This window comes from Hippocampus comes, unplaced genomic scaffold (assembly GCF_001891065.2).
Source record: "Hippocampus comes isolate QL1 unplaced genomic scaffold, H_comes_QL1_v1.1 scaffold429, whole genome shotgun sequence".
Lineage (NCBI taxonomy): Eukaryota > Metazoa > Chordata > Actinopteri > Syngnathiformes > Syngnathidae > Hippocampus > Hippocampus comes.
In genome coordinates, this window is record NW_017808402.1 from 245941 (window position 1) to 268902 (window position 22962).

The 22962-nt window shown below is 47.2% G+C and overlaps 3 protein-coding genes across 4 annotated transcripts in view; 2 read left to right on the forward strand and 1 right to left on the reverse strand.

Moving 5' to 3' along the window:
* Nucleotides 1–2232: 2232 nt before the first annotated feature.
* Nucleotides 2233–15322, reverse strand: slc66a2 (solute carrier family 66 member 2). 2 transcript variants are annotated; one of them, XM_019858177.1, is made up of 5 exons: nt 14672–15322; nt 14200–14333; nt 13249–13299; nt 8261–8477; nt 2233–4006 (listed from the first exon to the last, which is right to left on the reverse strand). In XM_019858177.1, the coding sequence occupies exons 1-5, from the start codon at nt 14875–14877 to the stop codon at nt 3796–3798; spliced, it is 819 nt and encodes a 272-aa protein (XP_019713736.1). In that variant the 5' UTR covers nt 14878–15322; the 3' UTR covers nt 2233–3795. The 2 variants fall into 2 exon arrangements, with proteins under 2 accessions (XP_019713736.1, XP_019713738.1); XM_019858179.1 differs by lacking the exon at nt 13249–13299 and having other exon boundaries at nt 14672–15319.
* A 911-nt stretch (nt 15323–16233) lies between these two features.
* hsbp1l1 (heat shock factor binding protein 1 like 1) lies at nt 16234–18066 on the forward strand. The gene is made up of 3 exons (XM_019858180.1): nt 16234–16487; nt 16550–16616; nt 17218–18066. Exons 1-3 carry the CDS (start codon nt 16443–16445, stop codon nt 17331–17333), a joined length of 228 nt encoding a protein of 75 aa, XP_019713739.1. The 5' UTR covers nt 16234–16442; the 3' UTR covers nt 17334–18066.
* Nucleotides 18067–21984: 3918 nt separating this feature from the next.
* Nucleotides 21985–22962, forward strand: part of LOC109508288 (hippocalcin-like protein 4) — a 14664-nt gene continuing 13686 nt past the window's right edge. The window contains exon 1 of the mRNA XM_019858183.1: nt 21985–22174. The gene's annotated coding sequence lies outside the window, so the exon portion shown is untranslated. The remainder of the gene's footprint in view (nt 22175–22962) is intronic.

Below are 22962 nucleotides of genomic sequence, written 5' to 3' on the forward strand. Positions count from 1 at the left end.
ACAAAGGCCGTTCTGCTTTTAGGCTAAGCGTGTGGCCAATATTTACGACCGCATATCCTCCCTCGTGTGTGTGGCGGTCAACAGAGTTTGGCCGAGCCACAGATTCGGTCAACGTAACCTCACATGGAGCGCGAGCCAATTACGAGATAGGCTAACAGTTAGCATCGCTTCTCGATAGAGTTCACAGATCATCGATTTCGTGGTGCGGTCTCAGAGCAGTAAGCGCACAAAGCCATGACATTTTTTTTTTTTCCTTATCACGTGTTTTGCCTCACGTCCCAAAATTGATTAGCATGCCGAAATCCGCAACGCTCGTCCCGCCCTAATGGCGCGAGGCTATCGAGCCTTCGCTCCGATGCGAAATATTTCACATGGTCTTGTTAGTGAAGCAGAATGATGGAGCGAGAGGAGTAGTGTTCATGGGAATTATTGATGCGCCGTTTCATTCCCCTTTATCGTCTCATTCAGTATGCACGATGTGGGCTGAGCTAATTATAAGCCACAACGCAGCAGGAAAAAAATAAAAGTCTCAACGGTCTGTCGGGAAATTAGATTGATGAGGAAATGAGAAAAGGATTGATGCCGATCGAGCGAAGGAAAACACGAAGAGAAATTCACTGCGCCCAGACAACGAAGGAGAAGCCATGAGTCTCGTCTTCAAGATTTTAATAAGATCTAATCAAGGTCCAGAAACATGGGAGCTGCTTACCAATTAGTTTCAGTCAATACCTTTTTTTTTTTTTTTAAAGGTCAATGATTAAAATGACAATCTTTATAATGATGATCGTAATCTTAAATCTGGAGCTGAAAATGTGTGAGCCATAATTTTTAGTATGCCATTAAGTGTTCTGAAGATAAATTGGTGAATGCTGCAATTTTTTTTTTAATCACGGAGCAATTTTTGGGTGGTGTTAACCTTTACTCGAGGGCTGTATATATATGTATCGGTATATAAAAATATAAAGAAATAAAAATAAATGGCCCGCAACAGCAAGCACTCAACGGTGCGTTATGGAACATTTCAGGGGATTCCAGAATAAATGTTGAGTTGGAATTTTGTATTAGCGCTCCGTCATCGATGTTAACCGTGTTGTGCGTATCAGTCGCTGACAACCCTTTAGTCATATTTCGAGCTTGGCTGGAGTGCAAAGGCTAAAACAAAAAGTGCAAGAGCCTTTTGATACATTTCCGCCCCCCCGCCCCCCTTGAGCAGCAGAAACAAAACAGCTGACGCGCTTTCAGCCGAGCCAAGCGTTGAATTAATGGATTTCTTCAAACGACGAGTGCAGTCTGTGACTGTGTGTGACTGGAGTGCCTTGTCAGTAGAAAAATCAAATAGATGACCCAAAAAAAAAAAAAAAAAGTGTTGAACTGTAAATAGTATGAAGCTGTGCTCTTTTAAAATCCCACACAGGCATGTTTAGGATGGATCAACGCATGCAACTATTGCACACAAACATTTGAATTATTATTATTATTTTTTGCTGTGTGTGTTTTTACAAATGTCTTTTTTTAAATGGTTGATTGGAAAGAAACGACTTGGAATGTGGGTTTGAAAGAGCCTGTCTTGGCGAAAAAGAAAAGAAAAAAACTCAATCATCAATACAACGAAAGATTGGAATGAATTCCTGAGCAGGAAATGATGGATGAGCAATCCATCACACCAAGGATGCACGGAAAATTTGCAAGCGTGCGTGCTGTGCTTAGAACATTCTGAATTGTTTGGTCCACATTGGCTGTTCCTAATAAACGCAGTGTTTCCACCAACGATGTTGGCTCAATGCGCCGCCGACTTTGCTCAACAGTGACAGCGCCTCGTGTGAGGCGAAGGTTTCTCGGGCTGCGGAAAAAGATACGCGCAAGAAATTCACCTCGCGGACACGCTCCTCACACCGGTGAGCGCCCTTCAAAACAACGGAGCGGCGGCCGCACACAGCGACGAAAAGGAGAAACCCGTTGAAAGACAAGAGAGGAAAATGAAAGCGGCAGGGACAGGAAGCTCATTTTTCAAAAGGAGTTAGTTGTTCATCATACCGTAGAAGCGGTCGTCGCTGGACACGTGGAAAGCCACAATGGATGGATTAGGGCTCTTCATTGGACACGAGGTACACCTTCGGAATATCATGAAAATCCAAGACGTACTTGTACAATGCAAGCAAAAAAACAAACAAACAAACAAACAATTTTATATATATATATATAGTAGCCGCAAAACAAACATAATACACCGGCTGACCCTCTACCTGCTCTCTTTATTTCATCCATTTTTTTCCACTCCATTGTTGGTAGATAACGAAGAGGTAGACGAGATATGCTTTAATTGAAACGTAGCACAAAATGAACATCTTGTATCTATCAATATATATATGTATATATAGATATATATATATAGAGAGAGAGAGAAGATGAATAGCACTGTCATGTCCCGTCCGGATGATTGGGAAAGAAAGATAAAAGGGGAAACGCCCATGTGGGCAGATGGCACGCTCGTCCACAGAGCAGGAAATGAAATTTCATGGAAGCAAATGGAGATGGAACACAAACCCTCGTGAAATGATTCGGACACTGGTAAGGAAGGGCAGTTAGCTCTTCAATTGGGAACAAAAGAGCAATCAAACGGTCGGGTGGCGTGGCGTGACATGGAGAGATGTGCCCTCGGGAGCCTAATTCGACAGTGCGTTCACTTTGTGGCTTCTTGGCTCTTCTTCATCGACACCTTTGGTCATTGCTCTTCAAGAGGTCCTTTTGGGCAAAGGTCCAAAGCGGGCTTGAGCCGAGGATGGCTCCTCGTAGAAGAAACCGCCCCGAGGTCACATTTCTAGTTGACTGGCTCTTGTTCAACACACTCGGCTCTTTTGCCTGCTCTGAGAGGGCACGCGGGGGACGCGAGGCCAACAAAGGTGGCAAAACTGAGCCGCATTTTCTCACCGTGCATGTCGGCAACAATAGTGGGGGGACAAACAAACAAACAGCAAATGCCTTTTCATCCATTCAGCGATGCATACAGATTGAAATGAGTGCGCAGCGAGCTGTATCTGGGGGGGGGGGGGGGGGACGAAGGCAAAAGGGGGGCATGCAACAGCCAATTCCGGTCAATTCCGCAAATTAAAAGCCGCTTGGGTTCGGTAAACAGTGCAAAGATTCCCTCCCCACATGCGCAGGTTTCACAGATATGCACAAAACGGATTAGTCCCGGTTTGGGGTTAGGGGAGCAAAGCTTGTGTCAGGGTTTGGATTGCGGGTTATGGTAGCCACGGCGGTGGTTCAGGGTTGCCCTCAATTTGCATTTCTCATCTTGCCATTCCTTCAGACATCACGGCAACACTTTGGAAAAGATCCTCGGCGAGGCCCGTGCCGTTTTTCCATGCTGCCTCTTTGTATCCATCCGGGAATCATCCGCCTTCTGCCGTAGTATCAGCGTTGCAACAGAATTAAAAAAAAAAAAAATGCCGGGTCTCCTGTTACGGTTCGACCGTGAGAAATTTAGAGACCGGAGCTAAAAGCGAGAAGTGACCTTGACCAAATGTTCTTTTGCATCAATGAACGCGACTTGGCAGAAGATGCTTTGATTCAAGACTTCACATCGGAGTTGAAGCATCCGCGGAGAAGCCTTTCCAACTCCATAAGTCGCCCCTTTTTCCAGACCGTGCGGTTACATTGGGAGAATATACCATCGGGAAGATTCAAAAGCACGATGACGGGTTGACGCGCAACAAGTTGCGCAAGGCTTTGGCGCAGACACCGAGCGAGTCATCTCGAGTTCTTCCCGTTTTCCTGAGCCGCGGCGCTCGGATCTCAGAGGGCTTTGGCGCAGGCGTTGTGGGAGGCGGCGTGCGGCGCCGGCTTCTTGGGGTACAAGCGATAGTAGTAAACCTGGAAGAGGATGGAAAAGTCCACCAGGACCTGCAGCATGCCGCAAGTCCAGAACTGCACGGGCGCTTGGGTGAGCAGGAAGTAGCCCGTTTTGAAGGTGTCGCCGCTCGTCCACATCAGCACCATCTTGACGCTGCGAGGAACAAGTTGAGAGGGGACGCGGTGGGTGAGGCGTGCTTTTTCAAAACGCATCAAAACCACTCCACCCCATGCCCTTGCATCTCGCCGCTCCCTACTGCGCGGCCCCGGTCCTATGAACTCTTTCATTCCACAAGACGGACTTGTACGTCTTTATCAAATTAGGCCCCGCCTACCAAGGACATACTTGTACGTTTAAGTCTTTTTATTTGCGTCACAGAGAGGAGGAGGGTCTGATGCAATCTGTGAATGAGAATAAGCCGTTTGCATTGTAAAGCGTGTCAAAAGCGAGCAGTAGGTGGCACGTGCTAGAAAGGCACGCTTTCCAAACAGCTCCTTTTCTCCGTTTTTTGCCCAGGAATTGCCATTTTCATGAAACTTTGCCATCTTGAAATGCCGATTGCTGAAGAATGGAAAAAGATTTTGTGCTGAAAGAAGAGAGTCCAAGCTTTATTTTGGTGGGCTCCTTGTTTATGTAGCATTCGAAGCCAATATTGTGTGGGCCTTGCCAGATAAGTCAAACGCTGGGATCGAGGGGGTTGCTCCAGCGAAAACGGCTGGGATTGAATGACTTAAGCGGGACTTGTGAACATACGTAGCCGCCAAAAATGACAAAGATGGATGGCGTGATTGGAAAGGCCACAGGATCGACTCCCGCGCACGGCCCGCCTTCCCATATTCCGATGGGCCTCCTTTAAAGAACGAAAGACGCCTCATCTGCTGTGCGTCCGCCTCGTCTTGTCGGGGAAAAGCTATGCGTGCGATTCGTACGTCCAGTTTGACCTTGGCCCTTTTTCATTTGGAGGACCCGTTTGCGGATGAGCCTTGCCGTTGACCTCAGGCCGCCTACGTGCTGCCGTTTTGGCACGCTCTTTGCTGACTGGGAAGCGTCTCTCTCTTCCTCAAAGCCCATTCCTCTTCAATCCGGCGTCTCTGTACCTGCTCGCCTCCCTGCCGCGCGGCAACCTCCCGCTCGCAGCGCGGAGCTCGTTAGCGACGTTCTTTGTCAAGCTCCTCGTCGACCGTCGTCTCGGTTATGAGCGCGAGACTTCCCGCGGGGAGCCGCGAGAGAGGCGGGAGTGGTGTTTGATCGAATCCTCCCCCGCCCCCTCCAATCCAGAGGGCGTCTGGGGTGCCGCCAGAACATCGTCTGGCAACTCGTTGGGAGAGGCGCTCGGCGCAGAGGCTCGCATCGGTGATTGGTCGGGAGGAGAAAGCGTCGCAACGGTCCTTTGAAAAGGTCAAAAACTCACACTTGAGATCAATGACGTGCGTTGCAGTAAGCGGCCACGACGACTCCCACTTTAACAAGTGTGGATTTCGTTCAAGCGAACACGTTGGATTTCAAGCGAACGCAAATACGCCGTGACCTGCACAGTCCATTCCCAGGTCATCTTATGAATAGTTTCATTCAAACGTATGACACAAAAAAAAAAAAATATATATATATATATATATACACACACACACACACAAATCTCCAAAGTGATGATTGCTAGGATAGACGTGCCCGGGGGACTCAATGGCTCATGAGTCCCAGGGACTGACCTCAAGCTTTTCCAGCTGCGGCTGGTCCAAAAGCTGCTTTATCTTGCACGCTGCCGCCGGGGTGACGGCGCAGCACCATCGGCGGTGAAGCTATTTTTCTTTTTCTTCACATACAGTATGTGCGTGCGCTGGCGAAATGAAGCTGCGAAGCTCTTATCCGACATCATAGGACACGAGCCTTATAAGGCTCCACTTTGGATATCCGGACGTTCCCCCCCGTCTCTTTGATGAGTGTTCGTCTCGCAGTTGTTTTATGGCAGGTCGCTCGACGTCTGCCTTTGGCGAGCCGCATACTAATAGCAAGAGGCCTCAAACTATTCGATAGGCTTTACGGCGCGCGTTCCACAGCCCGCTCAGTGCAACACAGCGGCTGAATTCGGTGAAAAATACGGAAAGCTGCCCGCACAAGCGCGGCGTAATTAGACAAGCCACCATGTGGAGCCATTCAAACTTGAAGCGGGGGAGCAGTGAAACGAACCTGCATGCAGACCGACCGTATTTAGCGTCCGACAAATACAAGGATGTCCTCACGGGACAAATGCCATGTTGTTAAAAAAGGAAGGGGGCTTTCTCTTGGATGTCGAGAAAGTCGCGACGAGGATTCGCTCAAACTTCCACTCTGGCTTGTTGCGTCTGCTGGAGGTCGGTCTGAAACGTTTTACCGACGAGCCAGTTCGCAATTGGCCAGATGCTTTCCGGCATGGTTCTTTGGAGAAAGGGCACGATGGTTTACGCCGCACTGGCCCTCTGCTTACTCCTTCGCATATACACGCACTTATTCACTGTCAAACTTTCCCGGGTGGGTGTCTCAACATATGTTCCGGACCTTATACGGTGCTGCGAATAGATACAGATGAGCGCCGCACGGACCGCGCGGGAGTCGAGGTGAAGTAGCCTAGCAACGGCTGTCAACTCTCAGCAGGTTGTGCCCACAGGACGGAAGGCAGCAACCAGATCATGGATGATGTTTACAATGGATGCAGGGGGAAAAGAAATGACACCTTGAGAGGCTTTGCTTTGCTTTGCTTTGCTTTTCTTTTTTTTTGCACGCTGCCGAGCTCGAATTGACATTGACACAAACACTTTGGGTTTTGGAGCACCTTGTGCCAAAAAGATGCCTTCCAGCGATGAAGTCGACTGGATGCAGATGATGCATAATATTAAGAGCAAGCGGGCAAGGTGCCCTACTTGGCGGCGGAAGAGTACCGCATATATGACCGCGATTATTGCGGTACGCCCTTTGCTCCTTCACAGCGGCGAATGTTAGAAAGTTCCTGATTCTTGTTGATGGAATAACGACTGTCTCAGTCTCTCGAAAAACATCAGGAAACACTTTAGCAACACCAAGTAAGCTCGAGCTTCCCCGTGACCCGAACGATGACAAGCTCCTTTGGAAAACGGGGAGGATACTTTTATCGTACTGTGATTCAAGAGGCGATTCCGACACCGCAAGGTGATTTGAGTGCGTGCGGAATTGGGGAACAAATTCAAATTGTAAGGCGAGGTAGCACAGGATAATAATTGAAACGTTGCCTGAGCAACACGACACGAGGACTTTTTTGTTCCCTTTCAGTTTAACTCGATTCAGGGCTTGCCACGTGGAATCCCCGTCTTCCATCTCTTCCCCGTCCTCTGCATCTCAGACGCTAATTCCAGTCATCGGCCAGTCGTCAATCACCACGCCCCCCCCCCCACACCCAAAAAAAATCTGTTGATGAACGACTCAGAAATAATAAGCGCTGAATTTGATGTCCAATCAGTTGTCAATGAATCGTCGCACCTCGACAGTACACATTTCGATGCGGCTGCATAACTCATTGAGGATTTGACTTGGGAGGTGCAAGGCGAGATCTGCCTTGGTTGACCGAGGACAGGGTGGAGCGGGTAGGAAGCTTGTCTGATCCAAAATCAAACGAAAGCGCGGAACAGAGAGGGCACGAGCGCGTGTATGGACGAGCACAGCGTGGGAGCCGTCATGGCGAGTTTGGTGGCCAGGCAGCCCTGCTGGAGCGCGCTTATCTGACTACTGCAGCGAGCCCGGCAGGAGACGAGGCGCGCACACACACACACGCACGCACTCATGATGCACTTGCGCACACGCGCACACACACACACACACACACACACACACACACACACACACGCTGCGAGAACAGCCTTTTATCAGCCTTGTCGACGTCCCACGACGACGACTTATATTGTGTTGCGTTCCCCTCCGCCTTAAATGGCGCCCTCCATCATCTCCACTTTCCCACTCCAGTATCCATCCATCATCACAACGCAGAGCGCGGCGTTCAAGTTGGCGACGTGTTTTATGGTTGGGAAAGGTTGAAATGTTCAGTGTAGAGGAACAATAACACCCAAAGCCATGAGCATTTTTATCAATCTGTAGATTATTGCCTCCATTAACGGATCAAACGGAATCCATCATGAAATAACGCTCCCGTTTGGCTACCCTGCGGCTGCGGATCAGAAACAAAAATATCGTGTGCGGCGAGTTCTGAATTTCCTGCAGTAGTTCAAAGGCAGGCCAGTGCAAACATTTTTGACTGAGGCCCGCACACAGAAAATGGAAGGAAGACGGTGGGGCATATGCAAAGCAGTTAAACATGTCCGAAAAGAAGAAAAAAAAACAAAAAACATCTAAATCTTTGGTCGCTTGGGCTCTCGTGCTTCAAACATGAACAAGAAAAGCGCTCACCTCATGCCTTCGGTAGACTTGTTCTGGTAATTGCAGTAGAGCTGCGGCGTTCCCAGCATGGCCTCGCTGAAGACCGCCAAGAAGCCCAGCGTCTCCACGAACACGGCCGAGTCCACAAGCACGTAGGTGACGTAGGCCGCCGTCAGCGTGAAGGCCGCCACGCACTCAACGTAGTCCAGGAAGCGGCTCCATGACCAGAAGTACTTCCAGTCGAAGTCTAAAAGTCACGGACGATACGGTTGCCACAACATGAGCTACGCCTGCACAATCGAATAGGAAGAGCAAATTTTCAGATGACGCCACTCAGAAGATTGCAGGTTAAGATACCTCTAGAAAAACAGACAGATTTGGCACCTTTACAAATGAGGAAAAGTGAGAAAATGAGCTCTTATTTATAGTCAAACGAATTAACACAGATGAAAAAAAAAAAGGCTTCACACTGGAGACGTGAATCCGCACACAATGTATTTGAAAAGATAGGAATACAATTTAAAAAAAAATAAATCCAACGACAGTATACGAGGCTGCCCCCACTGTGCTTCTTTGTTATTTTGTGAGGAGGCCCCCGAGGGGGACGATGATCGCGACGGAAGGTGCTGTGCAGTCGGCGCGGCTTGTAACAGCGCGGCTGAGAACGTCGACACTAATGAATGATTTCAAAGGCGCCCGCCGCTCGACAGGGCTCCTGCTCAGAACAAATGATGGGATGGAGATTCCGAGCACACCGTTCGCTTCTCGTAACGATCAACAGGGCCGAGCAGTCATCGCGGGGTCATGTTAAGGCCACACGAGACGGCGACGATGACAGCGAACGCCCCGCAGGGGACGCCTTTCCCGTTCCGACGATGCCGCGGCAGCGTCGACCCGATTTGTTTCAACAGATTTGAATGTTGGAGCGGCGGAGGCCATTGAACAGATTCATCAGGAAGCTCCTATCTGCCGCGTTTTTAAATGGGATTTTGGTTTTGGTTTCGACAAGCATTCAAAGCAATCAAGTACAGCAGATTCATCCAATCACACAAGAGAGGCTCTCTTCTGACACACAAACTAGCCGAGGATTCGTTCGGTACACCTGTCACTCAACTGCGCCATTCCAAGAAATAACTCGATAAAGAACTGCTGCAATTCCAATCCCATTTTAGTGACGCGACTGCAAAACAACCCGAAACACTTGCGGCGACATCGGCGGCATCGGCACCGCTTTGAGCCCCGATGCAAGTTGACGGGAACATCGGCCAAACATCCGTCGGTATACCTCGACAAGGGTCTCCAGTCATCTGGAGCGCATCCCATCTGACTCTGGGCCAGCGGCAGGCCGCGACTTCAAAAATCCCCAATGAACCAAACGGACCGATTGGAAACCAACGGGAACGTCAAATCAAATCATCGCTCCCCACTGGAATCAATGGCAATGCCATTAATGCATTCCAGTACCACAAACAACAGTGAAAACAAAACAAAAGCCTCGACAGTATTATCCAGTATGAGTCATCGTGGCCACAAGGGGGGGCAGTATAATAGAGACACACGAGGGGCTTCACGACCAAATGACTCAGTAAGCTGCAATAAGCTTCAGCGTACACGCCTGCAGATGCACACAGCACAGAAAAGTGCCAAGTTGTTCTTGCGCTAACTTAACCTCTTCATCAGCAGTGGGAAGGCAGCCGCTTTGATGACATTTTGAGCTCAGCGTTCAATGAAAAATGCTTTCGTCGGAGAACGAAGGCAGAGCGCTCGTGACATTTACGTGGCATTTCCGAATGAATACGCTTGGCGGACGAGGTAAGCGGGCCTTCGGGCAAATATTCTCATTCTTGCCTTGCCGGATGACGAAGCCAATGGTGCGTCGCTTAGCCGTTGCCAAACTCGCCGGAGAGGCAAACAAAAGGTGCGAAGCGGCGCGCAGGTTTGTTTGCGACGGACTTTGCCTCGGAGCGCCGCTCGTCTTTGTTTAGCCGCGGAGAGCCCCGCTGGCATCGGAGGAGACGCGTGAGCGCGGGCCAAGCGGCAGCGGTTGCGCCGAGCTGATAAAAACACAAATGAGCGGGCGGAGAACGGACGGCGGAGCGACGTTCCAACACAGAAGCTGGCGACTGCGCCATGAGCCACCCGACGCGACGGTGAGCCTCATGCGCCACGTGATGTGAAAGCCAGCTAAAGTCACCCCGGAGCAGCAAAAATGCAACCGACTTCATCGACGGAACCTCTTTCTGCAGACGGTGGAAGGGGGAGTTTGTCAGCCAGATGCAAAAGGGAGGAGACACCTTTTAGGAATACGTTTTGAGTCCCGATGCCAACTGACGCTCGGCCTGGACAACGACTGGTCGGCGCCTCACCAAAATGTCCAAAGTGAACGACACGCGCCGCCGTTTGTGTAAATGCCATTTGTGACAAAAGCGCCGATGTGGCGAAATAAGAGGCAAATGTCTTCAACTGTGCCTGCGAGAGTTCGCAGCAGCAGCAGCACAAAGAGCAGCGTCGTGCATGCAGAGCTGCGCAGAACAACAGAGGGCTCCGTCCTTTTAGCAATTACCCACAATGCACTACCGGCATACACGAATTCGTGTATGGCTAGTTTAGAACAGCCCTCCAATATGGCCGCCGGTAGCGCATTGTGGGTAATTGCGAAAAGGACGAAGCCCTCTACTGTCGCACAGACTTAGGCGCCCGGAGGCTTTCGCTTCCTCTTCCTCCGAGACGACGCATCCGATTCAAACTACAGTCGCCCGCCGTGGCCCAAAACATTTCGGCTTTGACGTCTTGTTGAGCCGGAGCACGCGTTCAAGAATCAAACTACGAGTACGTGAATGAATGATTTTGTCCACTGTCTGTCACCGGCCCACAACCTAGAAGGAGCATTGATCAGAGGAATTGAAACTTCTTGACAGGATTGCGTCATCGGTGTAAGCCTATTCAGTCTTCGCGATGCTTCATAGCTGATGAAATCAACCTTCCAAACGCTTCCCTGACGAACGGCCTCCCTCCATAATGCCGACGTGAAAACGATCAAGTCAACATGAAGTGGATGCGCTCAACCGCTCGGCTATCGCGCCACCCAGAAATGGCATTTTGGTTTTCACTTGATCAGTTTGATTTCAAAGCCATGTTGTCTGCAGTTCACCCGAAACAAACAAATCATCCGTTTTGGAGTCGTAGAATGTGGCGCATCCTTATTTGGCCGTGCGAGAAAGTCATACGATGAAAAGTCTGCCTGGTTGTTCGCTTGCAAACGTCAAGCTGTTTGGATAGAAGGGCCCGCTGTTCTAATGGCACTGTGCAGCAGCCGCCGCCGCGGTGAGAACAATTACAGGATCACGCGCTATGATTAGGGCTTACGCAACGAGAAAAAAAGGTGCGCAATCAGGAGAGCCGCGTGGGCGGAGGCCGCCCAAGACTGCGGGGGAGGACCGACACCATTCGCGGCTTGAACTTTTCACTTCCACTTCCTGTCAGCCATCAGCTTTTGTACAATGCGCTTATTTGCGCCGAGTTTCCGTGGGGACGTCAATCAAGTTGCGGCATGGGATCAATTCTAATAATGACGCGCGGGCGGACATGCTGACCGGGGTCATGGGGTGCGCCGCGGTGGCCTGAAGGCACCGCCCTCCTAAATTGCAGGGTTCGAGTCCCGTCCGCGGTGTGCGCGACTCTCTTCGAAGGGGCTTGAGAAACATGGCCGGCACGTTCGGGGGACCTATACATCTGCTCCTTCGTCAAAATAACCAGCAATGATTGGAATACGGCATATTAAGTGACAAATATGGAGGAGGCAAACCGGGCTCAGTCCCATAAGGACGCGTGGGACGGGCAAATAGTCTCGGAGTGCCATCTCATGCCCATACAGGAAACTGCAGTTCAGTCTGCGCCTGATACGTTGCCAGTCAACACATGGCGCAAGCCACAAGATGAAGTACCCCGTCACAGGCGGATGACATCGCATTGAAGGGTCGACAATTACAGAGACCCGCTCATCCAAGTCAACTTGATTTGAAAAGACATGAGGAAAAATTGAGCAGAACTAAAAGAGAGAAATCAAAATCGGACCAAGTAAAAGTGAAGCTTCCTCTCCGTTAAAAAAAAATAAAACTAAAAACTCACTAAATTTTATGAGAGGAAAGAGTTGTGACTTGAACAAGACTCTCAATTTTTTTTTTCTATTTGTGGAGCAGTTTTGTGAATCAGTGACTTCATTTGAGGAGCAATTTTCTAATGTTGTGGAGCATTTCTTTTTGCATGTGAATGGCAGGGACCTCAAGCTAGGCTTTTATTCAACAATACCAATTTGTTTGTTTGAAAAAAATGTGTGTATATAGATTTTTCTGAATGATAGGAAGTTTGAAATTGTATTTTCACAATTACTCCATTTTTTTGGTACTAGGAATTCTACGGTACAATTATTGTACTGCACCGTATTCCCGAATGAAGCTTCCCATTAAGATCCTCAGAGGTTAGTAGAAATCACAGAGTCAGCGAACAGGCGTGCCCACAACATTAGAAATGACAGCTGAGCGTCTCAGGTGCCGTTTGTTTTGCTTTGCAATGTGGCACGGGCGTCTCATGTAAAACCATCGATTAGGCAAGAAGAGGGTCAAAGAGACGTGTTCAAACGATACAAAAGGCTGTTCGCGTTCAATCAATGCACGCGGAGCAGCATTTGAGACAGGAAGAACAACAGATTACACCTCAGCATGCACAGCTCTGAAGGCCATCAAGTCTACGCCAGCCACAAACAAACAAAAAAAACAAACAAACAATGCGTGAATTATACAGGCAATTGAGCGCTGCTACAGGCATGTGATGTCGAGTAGCATGCAGTGTGCCATGCAGGAGAGTCACGGATACGGAGGACGCGTGAGCGAGTGGGGCGCTGCCAATGCTGTTAGTCGTCAGTTAATGTCGGTCAGGTCTGATGGCGAGGGTGAGGGAAGGAGGGGCGCCGGAGAAGCTGATGACGGAGGATGGCGGGCACATTTCAGCAGAGTACCTACCCAGAAAAAGCCTCTTAGGGATTCGGACCTCCTCGTCCTTAATGTCTGAGGCTACAGACGGGAAATAAATGCACAAGTGAGGAAAAGAAGAAGAAGAAGAGAAGCTTGGTTTCAAGGAACTGTTGCAGCCGAAAAAGGAGGCGACCAACTCCACAGCGGTGTTCCCCTGAGCCCCGCCATGAATACGGAAAAAGTCATTGACACTCCCGCAAAGATTTATGATTGCCTTTGGATGCCACCAGATGGCAGCAAAGCACTAGTTTTATAAGACAGGAATCGGGGCAAAGCTTAACGACAGCGAATAGGTGATTTTTTTCCAGCACATAACGGAAATAGTTAAGAAATAACTAAAAAAGGCAACAAATCACCTCATTTGGGAATTGTGAAGCAGGCAGGTCAAACAAACAAAACCATTTTTTTTCTTCGTGTTTATGGGAAAAATTCCATTTTTTGAATCTGCTTATCTCATGTGCCTTCGGGCAGAATGCGGGACACGCCCTGAACTGCTTGGATGGGAGAAATGTTCATTTTGAATTGCCTTGTAGTGTTTGTCAGACATAATGTGTTCAACACTTGGCATCTCAGCTTCCATTTTGTTTGCTCGTAGAGCCCCTCCATTTTATCTTGAGTACATCGGATCCTGAAGCAGGATTAAACGCCTTGACCGGGACGCTCCGGCAAACACACACCATGTGACTTCACTCACACGACGCATTAAACCCCTGATGACTCAACCGCTTAAGTAAACAGAAGCCTCCAAAGCAAAGAGTACCGTGGTTCAGCTCTGAGCACATTTTTTGCATGGCCTTTTGTTTGAGTTGCGTAAATGTAGATTCTGGCTGAGGAACCGACAACCCTTGGGACAATATATGGCCCGCGACGGCTTTTGATCTGGTCCACCACGCGGGTCTAAATTCAAAACTGCGACCCTGTACGAGAGAAGTTTCTGACCTAGGAAGGAGCGCCGCTTGGTGTTGAGTTCAGCGTTCACACGGACGTTGGTGCACAGGTTGAGCATGGCCAGCATGGTGGCGATCATGATGATGCTCTGCCACAGAAGCAGTGTCTCAAAGTAGCGTCCGAATCTGATGGGAGAAACAGGAACGATGCACAAATAGCCTTCGACATGGAGCAACGCCGCATACCAGATCGCTTCAAGAAGGTCTCAAGATGAGAGTTTGATGCGATCGTGCACCAACAATACAGCAGTCGTGTGTGTAGATTTGTGGGATGTTTTTGTGTATTATGGTTTGCAAGTATCTTGAATCAGCAGTTTCACAAATGGAGTTTGGTGATGTGGTGCCCTGACACTTTTTTTTTTTTTTTTTTGCGTGTGTCTAGCGGATACATTCTTCTGATTCTTAAATCGGGTGTTTTTCCCAAAGTACGCTTATCATGTGGCTCACCAGCATTGGTTTTGTACCTGAAGAGGATCCGCAGGATGTTGGCCACTAGCAGGACCAAGCACACATAGGTGGAGAACCCCTCCGCGTTCTGCGTGCGCCGGATGTCCCGGTACTGGGGGATGTAGGGAACCACCCCGCCGAACATCATTGCGCCGGCTGCCACCCACGACACCAGCCAGTTGAACATGCTCACTATCTGCTCAAACGCTTCGTCTTGCATCATGAGCTGCAATTCAATTTGCCACTCGCTTGATGCTGGCCGTCGGGGCGACGCACAAACAACCTTCGCTAATTCTTAATGCCGCGCATTTGACAGCAGAGATCGCTCGTTACAAATAAAAATGGGTAGGGTAGTTTCAATGTTGTCACTCCTATTTACAGCGGACAAAGGGACTGAAGCCAAAATCTAGCAGGAGACGCACTGTTTCAGTGGGGAGTAGTTTTACACAAAGGTTGCACTTGACTAACATGTCAAAACGTCCCAAAGTCACGTTTAAGTGCCCTTCGAACGGAAACGGCAAATTCGTCGAGAAAAAGTTGGACTCGCCTACCGACAGCCGAGAATCGTTTGGATTTTGGCGACATTGACCGCCACTTCCTGTAAACGTCACGCGTGACGTTACAACCAAAGATGTTTGATGCATTCCAGATGATTCACTCCTCTGCTTCATTGAAGATAAACTATGCTTTCAAAATGGAGAAAACCTACTCACGCTACCAGGGGTCAAAATTATTTTGTGTTTACTTATTAGCAAATTTCAATGTTTTTTTTGTTACTACAGTTGGGATTTGCTCAGAAATAGTGATGCTTTATTGTGTAGTGGAAATGCTTTTAGGATTTAGCATTGTCGCCACGGCGGACGTCGTTTTCCCGACCAAATGTTTGCTCATTCAAAATAGCTCCCTACTCTACTTCGTCGTAAGCAAAAAAAATAAAATAAAAATAGAAACTACGTGTTTCTAAATAAACAAAGTTAAACTACATACTCTAAGTGACACGCGAGTTGTGATCAGTTTGGTATTATTACTAAACAAGTTACTTGATTTTATTTAGAATTTGTTCATTAATATCGAAGCTTGAATGCAACGTTGTGCATTCAAGTGTCGTATGCTCCTAAAATGTGCAAAGATTCTAAGAATAGATATGTTCAGTCTCCAGATTAAAAACCTCACTGCTCAAGATGGATTTCTCGTTGTGTAACAGCATTATCTGTCACTGACACACATGTAATCTGTTATGTAACGAAATAAAAACCTAAAAACCTGATTGTGGTGGCGAAATATGTATACGGGGATATACAAGTTGACGAAGAGTTAAAAATTCGCTCCCTAGTGCAAACATGAATGGAACAATGACTCATGACTGGCAAATGTACAAAAGGTAAAGTTACATCTTACCAAAAATACTTTACACATACCTTCACGATAAAAGACTTGTCACCGCTAAAACAAACAAGTTTGCGGTACGTACGGCATTTATTCCGACATCAATGCAAGCTTATTCATTAGATAAAGTTCACATCTGAATGGCGAATAGGGACCACTAATGCAAAAATAACGGTTTCACCGTGCAATGCTTCATTATTACCTTTTATTCTGAAATGGCGATTATAGGAGGCGGAAATAACGCTACTTGAAGGACGCTAGTCAAAGTTGAATTAAAGTTGCCGAGCGCTCGCAGCTAAAGCTAGTGAAGGATGGGCATCCTTCTCGATTTAGATGAACTCAAAAGGTCGTCCGATGCAAGTATACGACCCGCAAAGTGGTGAGCGAAACGCCTGGTAAAGGATGTCAAAAACTGAGTGCAAAGCAGCCAAAGAGTTGACCCAGGCGGTATGTTGTAATGTATCATTTTTGTGGTTGGCCACAAGTGTAATGTTCATTGTTTCCTACAGATGGACGAAACAATGCAGCGGCTACGAGGAAGATTCCAGGCCATTACTGAACATTTGGAACAACAAAATATCCTCAGTTGCAACAGTCAGCTTTTTTTTTCTTTTTTTTGTCATTGGTCCTTGATTGACGACGGACTTCGAGTTTTAACGCCGCTGTCATAGTTCACCGCGCGACGGTCGTAACGTCGAAAATATCTTTTTTCTTTTTCCTTCCCAAACGTTTTCGTGACGCATTGTGAATAAGTAATTACAATACAATGCGTTTTTATTGATAAACAACTTCAGAATATTCAAGACACGCAGATCTGTTTTTCCACGTTCCAAAATGTACACATTTCTCAGTGCATTCAAAACTCCGTTTGCGATTTTGTTCTACAATAGACCCCCAGACTATTCACGGTTCCCGATTTTGCCGTTTGGTTGATTTGTGCAGGGAAAATAATGTCATTTGCAGAGAAAGTCACCTATTCACTGTTTTTTGAGCTCAGGCCAAAGCAGTTTAGACTATTCGTAAAATTGTATGTCAGGACCCTTATTGGAAACTGTGGACCCCCCGCCATACACTTACACCTTGTGTCCACAAGATGGGGCTAATGACGCTTAGATTGAAGCATCACATTAGTGGCGTTTGAGGAAATGGGAAAGCTTGGATTTCTTGACCGTGGCACTAGATGAGATGGGAACACGAATCAGCTGTCTGGAGGAGAACGTGACAGAGCTCATGACACAAGCCGGCATGGATGAGCAACCCGTTTCCGAAGTGGCTGACGTCTCTCCCCAATAGATTCCACATCAGAGATCAAAACTATGGATGCAGCCAAATAAGTATTACATGCTAAGCAATGATGCACATCTTCACTACCTCTATGAAGCACTTGAAATATACCTATTTTTTTGTAAGAGTTGAACCCAGTGTTATTGTTATTTGGTAGGATGTTGAAACTGCTACCTTTTGACATTTGAAAAAATGCCTTTATATTGTTCCGTGAACAGTGAGCAACAACCACACTGTCACAAGTGGTAATGAAAAGAAGTTTAGTCGTACTTTACCTCAAAAAGTGAAACTCGTAGTTGTATTCATGACACAATCTTTAAAAAAAAAATCTGTATCGTTTTTAGTTCTATTTGAGCTACCTCAAACAATTTGAATAAAACACAATCAAAATGACTCTTACAAAACAAATTGGGCAGTAATTGGCCTTCTATTTTCCAATGTGTGTCACGAATTTGAATGAGTTTCACCTTTTGAATGAGGCTACTGACATCAAGTCTACCATCATCTAATTCATTGAGATCAAAGATCCAGCTCTATTCTATATCTGGAATGAAACGGTAAAAGAAGAAAAACTCTTCATCGTCAGAGATGAAGAAATAGTAAATTATAAAATAAGTCTATGCAAGTTAAATATATACATATATATATATATTTGAATATTTATTTTTTTCGAAAATGACATCCTTTCATGACGTTTTACCAAACTGCCAAGATGTACAAATAAATTTGCATTGAAATACTGGATGGCGTATGCTTTATTTTTCGGAACCGGTGCATTGGCACCCGCTAGTGGTGCAACCGGCTTATTGCAGGTCAATTTGCTTGTCGCTGACCACGGTGCTGATTTGGTTGTTTGTTTTTTTAATGATAGCTGCAGTTTCAGCATCTGAGCTGCAGATGTCAGTATTGATCAAAAACGGACGTTTGTGTTTCCTTCAGCCACTCAACTAAAACAGCCATTATCGCAGCTGCCGGGATGCTGCTGGCTGGCTCTGTTGCTATGGCAACCACAACTGTGGACTAGTCTCTGTAGGGTTTCTTTTTTTGCGTTTGTATTGCTACCATTATGGGATTGAGCGCGTAAGAGACACTCGCGTCATTAAAAGACGACGACGGCACTACACAGCGCTGTGGAGTGGCGAGTGGGCGCGTGTGGAGGGGGAGGCTGAGAGTTTCAACCCGGTGGCCTTTGCCGGATGCCCTCCACTGGGATGGACGGGTCACTCTTCACTTCGGATTGGGGGTAGCACTTCAGAGGCTAAATTCATGTGTTTGCGGGTATGTGCGTGTTGGCCTCATTCACTCTCTCAGCAATGCTCTTCTTCACTTAGCTGGTGAAGTACTCTATAAATGCGAATTGTTTCAAGTGTCTTCCTTTCTGTTCTCATTCCAAGCAGATCCAGACCCTTGCGTTGTCTGTATCGTGTATCCGTCGCTGTGCTTAGTTTATACGTAAAAAATAAAAGTCCTCCCCGAGAAATACTTTGTAAAACATAGTGTTAATGTTTTATTTTTAATCTATCATCTATCTATCAAGTATCGACGAGTACCCCCCCCCCCCCCACACACACACACACTCAGATACATATTGGGGGGGAGGGGCGGCTCCTGAGTGCTCCTGACCACCTGAGGCTGTTTGATACCTGGTGTGCTTTAATCTGCTGTGGTGCTTCCCACTTTGAAGTGAAAATCCCTGATACCTTTCATTCTCTCTCTCTCACACACACACGCATGCACGCACGCACGCAAGCGCGCGCATACAGTCACGCACGCCCACCCGACCGGCCATCTGTTATCACTGTCACCTTAAATTCGCCCAGAAACGGCAGACTGTCATTCATACATTCTATTTTATTCCATTGTGCCGCCAGCAACCTGCGTCTAAATTTAGCCTCCCAGTTATTTCAGGGCCGCGATAGCATACATCACCTTCTGTCGCCTCTCATATATTTCTTTGAAGGGAATCGAAACTTTCTGCTGGCACGCAGGCTATTTCAGGACTTAACAGGCTTTGAGATGAAGAATACTAGGTGTGGACTTTAACCGAAAAAAAAAAAAAAAATGTTCTTCTGGTGTCAATACTTTAGTCAATCGAAAAATGATGGCACCATGAAACTTTTCAGATCACATAAGAGTTAGATCCCCGCAAACATACAAACTCCCAACAAATAGGACTACTATTGGGATTTTGTGATCAAGTGGCAACCAAATGCGGAGTTAACAATCGTGATTTACGGCTGAAAGTAACTTGAATAATCCGATGAGAAAAAGTAACTTTCCACTCTCATTCGCCGACTCCCACGTCACTCACCAGGGCAGCCACACGCATTCAAAGTCACAAATATTACAACGTGAAACGTGATGTTGGTGACCCCAAGTAGACAAAAATAAAACCTTCTCTGGCCATTACTTGTTGGGACCGAAACAGAATGAGCTCAATAATCCAAGATTCTCAGTTACTCAAGGTGTGGAGGATCTTTTTGTTTCTTCTCCCCCCTCATGCCATCTTCTTCTTCTTCCTCATTAATGTGTCTTATTAAGGAGCTGTCAGACTGCTCTCTCTCCTCCCTCTTTCGTTTTTTTTTTTTTTTCAATATGGAGTCACAGGAGCGGAATCATTGTCTGATTGGAGGTGATCGTCATGGTTGCCTAAGCCCCGCGCCTCTCCCTCCCTCCCCCATCATGATTAAGTGGCTCATTGCCCAAGGTGCTTCATCCATTGCTCTGCTTACAGACAGGCTCATTAACATCTGCCAACTAAGCTCAGAGTTTTTTTTGCTCGTAATAAAGAAAGCCCGCTTGGACTTTTTGGGGCTTTGATGTGTGGATTTAGAAATGAACATTATCGATGTCGGTCTTCGTGAAGAAAGCAACCTTACATGCGAGTGCGGCATCAAGACATGAACAGTGGATTGAATTTCACACAATACCGATATCGTTCGTCTGACCTGCTGTTGTCGTCGCAGTGGTGTCCGAAACGTTGCGCGTTCTGCAGGGATCTGAAACAAAACAAAACACGTTATGTGGAAAAAAAAAAAGAAAAAGTCACTTTTTGTAAAGGGGTCTCTGCTGAGTACGGGGAGGGGAAAATGCACAAAATTGGCCCCCCGGCGTGTCTGTGTGTGTACTCGGCTTTCTTCTCGGAAAAGTTCGGAAAAAAATAAACGTAAAAGTAAAGCACAGGCAAATGGGATGATTGCGAGCGAGGGCATGATGAGCGAGAAGGGTGAGTGCACAATGGCGGACTGGATGGCCCGTCTCCCGTGGCAACCCAGTGTTGCTGATGGATGCACAAACACACACGTACACACACGGGCACAGCCGCGTACATTCACTCGTGAATATTCATAAGGGGAAAAAAACACAGGCAGGAGAGATTCGTGCTATATTCATGCCATTTTCACATGAAGCATGGCTTCAATTAGACGGCAACAGTTCCGTGATGGTGGTTCAATTATCCATATTTCAATTGGAACTCAAGACTGGACGCTCAACTCAATGATGAATTGTGATGGGACAATGCGGCAGAAGCGATCATCTGAAAATGGAAACCCGTGCAGAGACTGATAGCAATAAAATGTTGCATCGTGACATTTATGTTTCCTAGCCAAGAATTTTCTTTTTCACACACACACACACATATATTTATATGCATACCTTTGCACCACAGCGCCATTGTGAGTGCAAACTGGAGCCAAAGTGGTCAAGCGCGAGCGTCACACTGGTGATTTTATCTGATGATCTTCACCTCAGTCAAAGTGAGTAATGCTCACCTTGGAGCCAAGGACGAAAAGCAAAGATTACGCTCTGTGTGGGCCGCAGTGGTCCTTCGAAAGGTGATGGATGCCGTCACTGGTGCATACGCCTCGGCTGACCTTGAGGGATCGATTGAACCCGATGAGGTCAGCTGATTTCTTCATTTTTGCATGCACAGTATGTATGTATGTATGTATGTATGTATGTATGTGTTTATATATATATATATATATTAAAAAATAATTCTAATTTTACATTTTTTCGAGTTAACATTTTTTATATTTATATTTGATGTATTGTACTCTTAACATGTAATTAATGATTATAATTATTTGTTCATATTTTTATTAATATTGGTTTTTACAATATGTTATATGATTCATATTCAATATTTTGATTTTGAAGTTGTATCAAGATGCAATCGATACATGATTGTTTTCTTATTTTCATGGATAATGATGATTCTGATGAATAGGTTAATGATGAGGACAAAAATACTCCTTCGTCCTAAAAAATGCGGGAGCGTTAAAACCATGAAAATCGGTATTACGGTTTGTATGAAAAAAAAGGTCCAAAGCAAGAGAGCGACATGATGTATTGCGAAGGCAATTTAATTAGAATGCTTCGAAGGCAATTTAATGATCATGTTTCTCACTAAAACATAATTTCCATGTAGTTGCGTATTGACTAATGGTCATGATTTACAGGCCCCCTTTTTCAAAGTGTAAACACGGGAGAAATCAATCTTTTAAGCCGACCGAACCCTCCTCCCAATCTCCCCTCCGGATTTGCGCTGTGATTGACGGGCAGCTGCGGAGCCATCCGGGCAAAAGAGGACCGCCTCCCCGAAGCGCCGCAGCCAATGGCGGCGCGAGGGAGGGGGGGCCTCGATGCCACCGCGTTGGCAAGGGAGACGGCAGCGGTTCATTCATCATCTTCTCCCTCCGAAGGCGAGTTCGCCGGCCAAATCTCACTTTTACACCAGGGAGGGAGTGTTTGGGACCCAAAGGCTACGCGGAGAACAGGGGAACAAGCTTCCGTCACCCGCACGCACGAGGAGCAGATACTTTTTTTCCTCCCCAAAATCATTTGCAGGTAAGTAGATGGCATTGCGATTGGCTACGAATCTGTACTCCTACAAAGAAGAAGTGGGGCTTCAAGTCAATGGACGGCGTTTTGGATGTGATTCAAGGTGACGCTCTCTGGGGGAAGTGATCCCTTTGCTCTATCTGCGAGGCGGTTCCACACTTCCAGCACGACAAAATAATTCACGATAAAGCTCACGCACGGCACTGCACAGATGGAAGCAGGTGATAGCTCAAGGACACTCTGGGCCGCAAGATTCACGCAATACGGGGTACCGGGGCGCCGTCGTGGCGACGATGCGCAACGGCTCTCCCTCCCTCCCTCCGCATTGATCGGAACACGCAGCCACAGATGACATGCGTGTCCTTCGTGCTCCCGATACAAAACAAGGATACCTGTTTGTCACATCAACGCGGGTCTGAAATGAGTGAGAATATTTCGCATGCTCGTGCAGATTGCGACGTTTGTGCGTACGCATGGGAGCATCCGACTGGCGGGCTTCAGGCGGCTTTATTGATTTTTTGAACCGTACAGTAGGCAGGTCAGTGGGAGTAGAGAGCCATGCATCTTCCGCGTGGTTCCGCGCCAGGCAGCATCGAGGTCCGTCAGAAAAGATGGCGCACATTTAAAGGGCAAGAAGAAATGGCAGAGAAGGTTCCCAACTAAACTCGAGTAATAGTCGTTGTTCACACAGTGCAGAGTTCATATGCCCGTGAGTACTGTTTCTAGGCGCTTGTCAGTGTAATTGAATGGCAGTTCTTTTCAGTGTGAGCTCACCTCCATGCTAATTTCAGTG